The 9,095-nt window shown below is 33.8% G+C and overlaps 2 protein-coding genes across 2 annotated transcripts; one reads left to right on the top strand and one right to left on the bottom strand.

Annotated features, from left to right (window-relative positions):
• Positions 1-1,994: 1,994 nt before the first annotated feature.
• On the top strand, positions 1,995-5,285 carry sec22ba (SEC22 homolog B, vesicle trafficking protein a). Its single transcript, XM_051913934.1, has 6 exons — positions 1,995-2,035; positions 2,140-2,246; positions 2,453-2,562; positions 3,538-3,698; positions 4,330-4,476; positions 4,605-5,285. Exons 2-6 carry the CDS (start codon positions 2,172-2,174, stop codon positions 4,757-4,759), a joined length of 648 nt encoding a protein of 215 aa, XP_051769894.1. The 5' UTR covers positions 1,995-2,035; positions 2,140-2,171; the 3' UTR covers positions 4,760-5,285.
• imp3 (IMP U3 small nucleolar ribonucleoprotein 3) lies at positions 5,155-8,376 on the bottom strand. The gene is made up of 7 exons (XM_051913940.1): positions 8,129-8,376; positions 7,846-7,953; positions 7,676-7,750; positions 7,403-7,482; positions 6,307-6,358; positions 6,104-6,176; positions 5,155-5,396 (listed from the first exon to the last, which is right to left on the bottom strand). Exons 1-7 carry the CDS (start codon positions 8,263-8,265, stop codon positions 5,370-5,372), a joined length of 552 nt encoding a protein of 183 aa, XP_051769900.1. The 5' UTR covers positions 8,266-8,376; the 3' UTR covers positions 5,155-5,369.
• Positions 8,377-9,095: the final 719 nt, after the last annotated feature.

The raw sequence follows: 9,095 nt of genomic DNA on the forward strand, positions 1-9,095 counted from the left end.
TTACTGATACCTTCCAAGTTGTATATAAACTGAAGCAGATTTAGTAACCAAATGACAAGATTTAGCTATTGTTTTTGAAAACTAAACCAAGCATTATATTCAGATAATTCTTTTACAAATTCTAAAGGTGTATTTTATGACTGAACCTGTAAAAATATAAAAGCCACATAACTGTTTGTTCAACAGAAATAGATGGATCCATGCTTTCATGCTGTTTTCATCAAATTCTGACCCTACCATCTGAATGCAGCAAAAAAAAAAAAAAAAAAAAAAAAATCGAGACTCATCAGGCAATGTTTTTGCACTCTTCTGTTGTCCAATTTTGGTGAGCCGTGTGAATTGTAGCCTCAGTTTCCTGTTCGTAGCTGACAGGAGCGGCACCCGGTGTGATCTTCTGCTGCTGTAGTCCATCTGCTTCAAGGTTCGACGTGTTGTGTGTTCAGAGATGCTCTTCTGCATTATTTGAGTTACTGTTGTCTTTCTATCAGCTTGAACCAGTCTGGCCATTCTCCTTTGACCTCTGGCATTAACAAGGCATTTTCGCCCACAGAACTGCTGCTTGCTGGATATTTTCTCTTTTTCGGACCATTCTCTGTAAGATGGCTGTGTGAGAAAATACAAGTAGATCAGTAGTTTCTGAAATACTCAGACCAGCTCATCTAGTATCAACAACCATGCCACATTCAAAGTCACTTAAATCACTTTTCATCCCCATTCTGATGCTCAGTTTGAACTTCAGTAGATCGTCTTGACCTTGTCTACATGCCTAAATGCATTGAGTTGCTGCCATGTGATTGGCTGATTAGATATCTGCATTAACAAGCAGTTGAACAGGTGTGTACTTAATAAAATGGCTGGTGAATATAAGTGAAGTGAGTGAAAGTGACGTGATAGCCAAGTAACCCCTTCATTCATATTTGGAACACAAATTAAGATATTTTTGTTGAAATCCGATGGCTCAGTGAGGCCTGCATAGCCAGCAACAGACATTTCCTCTCTCAAGATCCATTAATGTACTGAAAACATATTTAAATCAGTTCATGTGAGTACAGTGGTTCAATATTAATATTATAAAGCGACGAGAATATTTTTGGTGCACCAAAAAAACAAAATAACGACTTATATAGTGATGGCCGATTTTAAAACACTGCTTCATTAAGCTTCGGAGCGTTATGAATCTTTTGTGTCGAATCATGATTCGGATCGCGTGTCAAACCGCCAAACTGCTGAAATCACGTGACTTTGGTGCTCCAAACCGCTGATTCGACACAAAAGATTCATAACGCTCCGAAGCTTCATGAAGCAGTGTTATGAAATCGGCCATCACTATATAAGTCGTTATTTTGTTTTTTGGCGCACCAAAAATATTCTCGTCACTTTATAATATTAATATTGAACCACTGTACTCACATGAACTGATTTAAATATGTTTTTAGTACATTAATGGATCTTGAGAGAGGAAATGTCATTGCTGGCTATGCAGGCCTCACTGAGCCATCGGATTTCAACAAAAATATCTTAATTTGCGTTCCAAAGATTAACGAAGGTCTTACGGGCTTGGAACAGCATGAGGGTGGGTAATAAATGACATTATTTTCATTTTTGGGTGAACTAACCCTTTAAGTTAGAGCACATGCATTAGAGTAGTGAGTATTGAAAACACACACACACACACACACACACACACACACACACTGCAATCCGTGGACACACACAGAGCAGTGGGCAGCCATTTGCTGCGGCACCCGGGAAGCGATTGGGGGTTAGGTACTGCTCAAGTATGCAAGGTACTGAGGGTGGAAGAGAGCGCTGTTCATTCAGTCCCCCACCTACATTTTCCTGCTGGTATTAAGAATCGTAGCCGCAAACTTTAGGTTTCCAGTTTGACTCTCTAACCATTAGGCCACTACCATAGATATAGATATATTTTTAATATAAATATCTATGTTTATAAATCTAAACTTTAAATCTAATTTTCTAGGACTGGTGTGGGAACTTTTGGAACGCGAATTGTGAAAGCCGGAAAGAATTTGAGGTAACACACCCCCTTCCGGCCAACTCATCTGTACTCTGCTGTCAGTTCAAATGTGTCACTTTATGCCAATCAGTCAAATAATCGATCGCTTCACTTTAAAATAGACCGAAGTTAAAAAGTGAAGACAACAGCCAAAATGGTGTTACTAACGATGATTGTTCGTGTCGCCGACAGTCTGCCACTTGCTGCATCTATGCAAGAAGACGAGCAGGTATGAATGAACCCATGTCAGCTCAGAAAACTTCAAAATTAGTACAAAGTTAAAATACAAAACGTTTTAGTTAGATGTAAATGAGGGTATACATTTAGAAGTTTGTTACTTACCGAGTCTTTGTTATTGGTGTTTTCTATTGCTACTGTGATTGTATTGTACTTTTACATAATGCATTAAAGTTACTAACGTAATGTTCTCTACAGTCTGGCCGAAACTTACAGAAGTATCAGAGTCAAGCCAAGCAGCTTTGCCGAAAACTCAACGAACAGAGTCCCACACGGTGCACTTTAGAGGCGGGTGTCATGAGCTTTCAGTAAGTACCAACACAGACAGACACCATTCACGACTGAGCTCAGAAATAATGACTGCTAAATTAACCTTCCATTCCGACTTTGAATTGAGCTAATAAACATGTTGCAGAATTGTAATTCTAATTCAAGTAAATAGAATTAAAATTGAATGGAAAAATGTATTATATTTAATACATTAATTTTAACTAAATTAATATTTTGTGAACCACAGTGGAAGAACACCTAATTTCAGAATTATTTCTCTTATTTATCCTAAAGTGTTTATTTATCCAAACATCAATATATAAGATTCAGATTTTGTTGTCAATATTAATTTTACAAAGTTTTCTGAAAAGAATGCTTTGTAAATGAACAAAAAACATTAGTCAGTTTTGAAAAGTGTCATGCACATAGTTCACATTATTGATGTATTAATTTTTGGGCAACATTAACATAACAATAAGCTCTCATTTGTTAACATTAGTTATGCATGAACTAACAATGAGTATATATATTTTTACAGCATTTATTTACCCTTGAAAATAAATGTTAGGCCTACTCGATTAAAAATGTCCATATTCATGTTAGTTCACAGTTCATTAAATATTATTAACAAATATAACTTTTGATCTTAAAAATGTATTAAGAAATGTTGAGATTAACACTAGCTAAGATTAATAAATGCTGTAGAAGTATTGGTCATAATTGATTTAACGTTAACAACCTTGTTGTAAATTGTTACCATTTTTTGCTGGAAAATCTTTGGAATTAAGTACAAAGTTGTGTGACTGTTTGAATGGCAGTTGAGTAAATTATTGTTCTTGTCAATCCATTTCAATGTCCTGTGGGGCATGTGGCCAAATAATTCAGATTGACTCATGAACCTGAAAGGGAGCCAATTTTCAAACCAGAATTTTGCCAAACTCTGATAGACAAGCATAGAGTTTGTGGTTGATTCTGGATGACGTCACACTTCATAAACCCATCTTGTTTTCCAGCTATGTCATTGAGAAAGGAGTGTGTTACTTGGCCTTATGTGAAGCAGGATTCCCCAAGAAACTGGTGTTTGCCTATCTGGAGGATCTGGAGAGAGAATTCAGTGATCAGTACGGGACAAAGGTCCCGTCAGTGTCACGGCCGTACTTTTTTATTGAATTTGGTGAGAAACATCATATTTATATCAGTGCAATTAGAATGTACAAATTAACTTGCTCAAGGTTTATATACAGTACTGTTCAAAAGTTAAGGCAGTAAGATCTTTTTTTTTAAATAAATTTAATACTTTTATTCAGCAAGGATGCGTTCAGTTGATCAAATGTGACAGTAAAGATTTCTGTTTTAAATGAATGCTCTTTCCATTCATTAAAATAAAGTAAAGTTAAAAAAAAGTATTACAGTTTCCACAAAAATATTAAGCATCACAACTGTTTTCAACATTGATAATAATAAATGTTTCCTGGGAAACAAATCATCACATTATATCAAGGATCATGTGACACTGAAGACTGGAGTAATGATGCTGAAAATTCAGCTTTGCATCACAGGAATAAATTACATTTTAAAATATTTTCACATAGAAAACAGCTATTTTAATGGTTCACAATATTACATTTTTTAAACATTTAAAAATCTTACTAATCTTATCTTTTAAACAGTAGTGTATAACCTATTGCCACGGTGTTCTTGAGTAAGAGTCAGACCTTTATAGTATGCACATTTTACTGAATAAAAGTGTCAGCTACATGTCAAATTAGTTGGTTGACATTGTGGACCAAATGATTTGTCTCCAGACACATACATTCAGAAAACCAAAAAGTCTTACATCGACAGCAGAGCACGAAGAAATCTGGGCAGTGTCAATTCAGAGTTACACGACGTCCAAAGGATCATGGTCGCTAATATAGAGGAAGTGCTCCAGCGTGGAGAAGCCTTATCTGGTGAGTGAACACTTTTTTTCAACCTGCTTCAGTCTCAAAATACTATTTGTATTTGTAAAAGCATTATATATTCATCCCTGTTTGTTTAAATGCAGTTAAAGTGTGTTTTCTGCCTTATCTTTGTGTAGCCTTGGATTCTAAAGCTAGTAACCTGTCCAGCCTGTCTAAGAAGTACCGCAGTGATGCCAAATATCTCAACACGCGCTCCACCTATGCTAAAGTGGCAGCTGGCGCTGTCATTTTCATCACACTCATTGTTTATGTCCGCTTCTGGTGGCTGTGAATATACATGACAAATTCAAGCAGAAATTCTCAGGGCCTTACTCACAAAAATAGTACAGACACCAAAGAGTCTGTTCTGGCCTTAAGGTTTTGTCTGTTTTAGACACAGAATGTAGCTTTTGTCAAGTTCATAATGTTGTTGTCTTTTTACAGTTGTTCCTTGCTTTATTTATATCAGTAGAAGGTGTTAATGATGTACTCGTTGCCTTGTATGTCTTCAGTATGTTCATAACAGAACTATGCAAAGTATATGTGGTGTTTATCACATCTGTATCTGGTGGTGAAACAAATATGCATTTGTTGGGACATTTTAAGTGCCCACAATGTCAAAAATATTTTTAATTTGTAAAATGTGAAGGTGGTTTTCTAGGAACACCAAAGTAAATGTAGACAAAAGAATTGTAATGGTTTATTGTTTACAAATGATTCATGCAAAATACACAGTCACACTCAAATGCATTCATTCACTTGACATGTTTCAAATATGAGAAATGGTCATTGATGTCTGATGGTATAAATATATACAATTTTTTTTTTTAATGTATCACAAAATAACAGCTGCTCACTACGCTACCCAGTTTTGTTTGAAATCCAAATTTTTATTTGCCGATTTAGACCACGAGGTCAAAGTCATCCCGCTGAAAAAAACAAAACAAAATTGTGATGTTAAATCAGTTCAAAAACTATTTTTTAGTTTAACCATTTCTTAAGAGGAGAAAATCAGATTCTCCTGATGTTTATATGAAATATTATATATAAACAATTACATTCTATGCAATTTAGAGTCTTTAGAGAGCATGTCTCTGGTGTCAAACCATTAATCCATACAGGGAGGTATGAATTAAGCGAATAAATTCAAGAAAATATTTTCATATTTAAGGAGAAGCTTTGTGTACAGTACTGTTCAAAAGTTTAGGGTCAGTAGGATTTAAAAAAAGGAATTAATGCTAATGTTAAACAAGGACACTTTAAATCAAATGATCAAATGTACATATGCAATGTAACAAGATTTCTACTTCAAATAAAAGCTATTCTTTTGAACTTTCTATTCATTAAAGAATCCTGCAGAAAAATGTATCAGTTTCCATGAAAATATTAAGCAGCACAACTGTTTTCAATGTTGATAATAAATGTTTCTTTACTAATTAAATTGTAAAATATTTTACAATAGAAAAAAGTTATTTTATATTGTAACAATATTTCAGAATATTACTGTTTTACTATTTTAATTTAAGGAAAATAAATGCTGCCTTGGTGAGCACAAGAAACTAAACAAAAAATCATTACTTTTGTACAGTAATGTATAAAGTCTACAGGATGATATTTCTAATATTCTTCGACATACCTCCTCATTGTAGTTCATGACATGTTGTTTGATCTTGGATGAGTCCACCCATGTGATGAAGTCTTCCATACTCCTGCACAATAAAATAACTATACATTTCAGTTGCTGCAGACTCATAAATGGCAATATGTTAAAATTAAACTTGAAGAAAAAAAAAAGAAAAAAAAAAAATCACAAGGTATTTAGGGGTTTTCATAACTAACCTTGTTACAAGAAATGCAGGATCAGTGACAATCTCAGGCCCAACACGAATATCTGTTGCTCAGTCAAGAAGTATTTTAGATCACAATTAAGCAAATTAATTTGCAAAGAACATTTTTATCACAATATTAGAGCTTAAAATGAGATGAACATACAGTATAATTAGGGATTAAGTCAATTTTATTATACAACAATAAAAAAAAAAAAAAAAAATGACATTTGTATGGAAGCTTTATTCTGCCATGTACTAAAAAAAAAAATTAAATGGTAATTTTCAACTTTTATCTCAGAATTGTGATATAAAAAAAAAAAAAAGAATTGCAATTTGGAAAAAAAAAAAAAAAAAAAAATCACAATTACAAGTTTACACCTAACAAAGTCAGAATTTGTAAGTTTATATCACAATTTTGCGTGAATTGAGATATATAAACTTTCTTCTTGCAATTACTAGTTTATATCTCGCAATTGCTATGTATAAACTGGTAATTGTGAATTTACATCTCGCAGTGTTTTTTCTTTCCACCATGAAAAAAGGTAATTGCGAGAATTTGCGACTTTTTATCTCATAATTGCGAGTTTATCCCCTGGGTTTCACAGACAAGGCTTAAGCTAGTCCTAGACTAAAATGCATGTTTGAGCTGTTTTACTGCTTTTCAAAGTAACTTGCACTGACATATCTTAAAATATGTCAGTGCTACTGTTTTGTCTCAAGATGCAAACCAGTAATGTTTTTTTCTAGTGAACGTTTATAAAAGCTACTTAAATACCCTAACTGAACTAAGGCCTAATCCAGGCTTATGCTAAGCCCTGTCTGTGAAACCGGGCCTATATCTCTACAATTTCGACTTTTCTTCTCAGAACTGCGAGAATTGTTTATAAACTCACAATTGTGATTTTTACAGTTTATATCTCTACAACTCTGACTTTAGTTGAGCTTTCAAGTTTCACAACTCTGACTTTTTTCAGAATTGTGAGGGGAAAAAAGTGAGATAAAAAGTTGCATTTACCTTTTTGATTTTTTTTTTACTTTTACTTCTATACACTAAAATGTTACAACACTTAAGAATATGAAGTACACATATTCTCACTGAAGGATACGGCCCTGCTCGATGAAGGTTGTGGCAACCTTAAGGCTCGGAGCCATACGCAGTTTCGTCATGATTGTGGGAAGCCGTCTCCTAAAGAAAACAACAGCAATCAGGGAAAAAAGTACAAATTAGAACAGGCAGAAGGAACAAAACAAAACTATTTTATCAATTCGAATTTGACCTGTTCAGCACTTTTTGTTTTTTTTTCCTCATTGGTTTAGACATGCTGTACATTGTTGCACTTACTTTAATTTCTATGACAAAATGTTGTAGAGCATCTTACCTGCAGAATGCAGATGCACTGACTTCATTTGCAAGGGAGAGACTCTGTTTGGTGGGAATCAAACCGACACTGTAACTGCAAAAAAGAAATACACACGAACTTCAGACATGACTGCAGCTCAATTACAATAATGAGGCGCCCACTAAACATGCAGAAGTTCCCAAACTTACAGCTTTTCCAAGAAAATGGTTGTACTTTGAGCTCTGAAGCCATCTTTTTCGTCCAAGTCCCGTATTTTCTGTGCCAACTCTCTGATATTTCGACTAAGTTTGTTGTATCTACAAAGAGATGATACACGTATTAGATTCATAAGTCATGTTTTGACTGAAAACAGGCATTATCATCTGCCTCGAATTAACATGTACTTTAAAGATATTTGCTTAAAACAAATATACATACTAAAAGGGAGTCATATTTACTAGGCTGTACAATTGAGTGATTTTCTTTACTCACTTGGTGTAATCTTCCCTCTTCTCAATGCGGTATCTCCTCAATATTTTAACCTCGTGTAAATTATTGTCAACCTCCCAGTTAATAAAATCAACTTTCTTCAAGAGTTTCTGCTCGTGATATTTCAATTTACGAACCATTTTGAGAAATAAAACCGTGTTATTTTTCTCTAGTTATCATTAGCTTTCACACGCGTGCTTTTCACTCACTGTAGTTTTCTATAAAAAAATATGCGGCTGCTAAACTCGACACTGGCGCCCAGTGGTCAGGAGGAGAAAGACAGCAACATATATATATATATGAAAACTAATTTTCACAGTAATAAAATGAAAGTGTAGTGCATAATAATATGCACAATATAATGAATATATTTTGTTTTATATAGTTGGATGTTAGTAGTATATTTCTCTGTTCTAATTAGTATTTTTATCTTAATTGTTGTTCAACATCATATCCTTGTGTATTTTTTCCAAACGCGAGCAACCACACACTCAAATTATAAAAAAAGGTAAATACAAGGCAAAAAGTCGGTTACAGCACCTAAATATACAGTTCCATATACAATCAAATAAATTTTAACCTAAAATCTTGATGCAGAATAACAAAAAGATTAATGTCTACATAATTTTTATGCCAACAACCCCTAAATTAAGCAACAAACAATAACATGTACATTATCCAAAAATGTCATAAAAAGCCGAAAGTCAAACAAGTTTATTATTATTATACATAGGACATTTCATACACAATTGTAATTCAAAATGCTTTACATAAAATTTTTAAAAAAAAATAATAAAATAAATATAACAGATGCATGAGAAATTAAATAAAATAATAAAAATAAAAAACAACAATAATTGTTTAAAAATCATACCAAAACAAGTTACATTTATTTATTTCTCGTTTGCCTCCCGTACGGCTTCCTCCCAGGGCACTGTCAGTTCCACTAGCACCACCTGCTTGCTCATCT

Source organism: Ctenopharyngodon idella, chromosome 2, assembly GCF_019924925.1.
Source record: "Ctenopharyngodon idella isolate HZGC_01 chromosome 2, HZGC01, whole genome shotgun sequence".
NCBI lineage: Eukaryota > Metazoa > Chordata > Actinopteri > Cypriniformes > Xenocyprididae > Ctenopharyngodon > Ctenopharyngodon idella.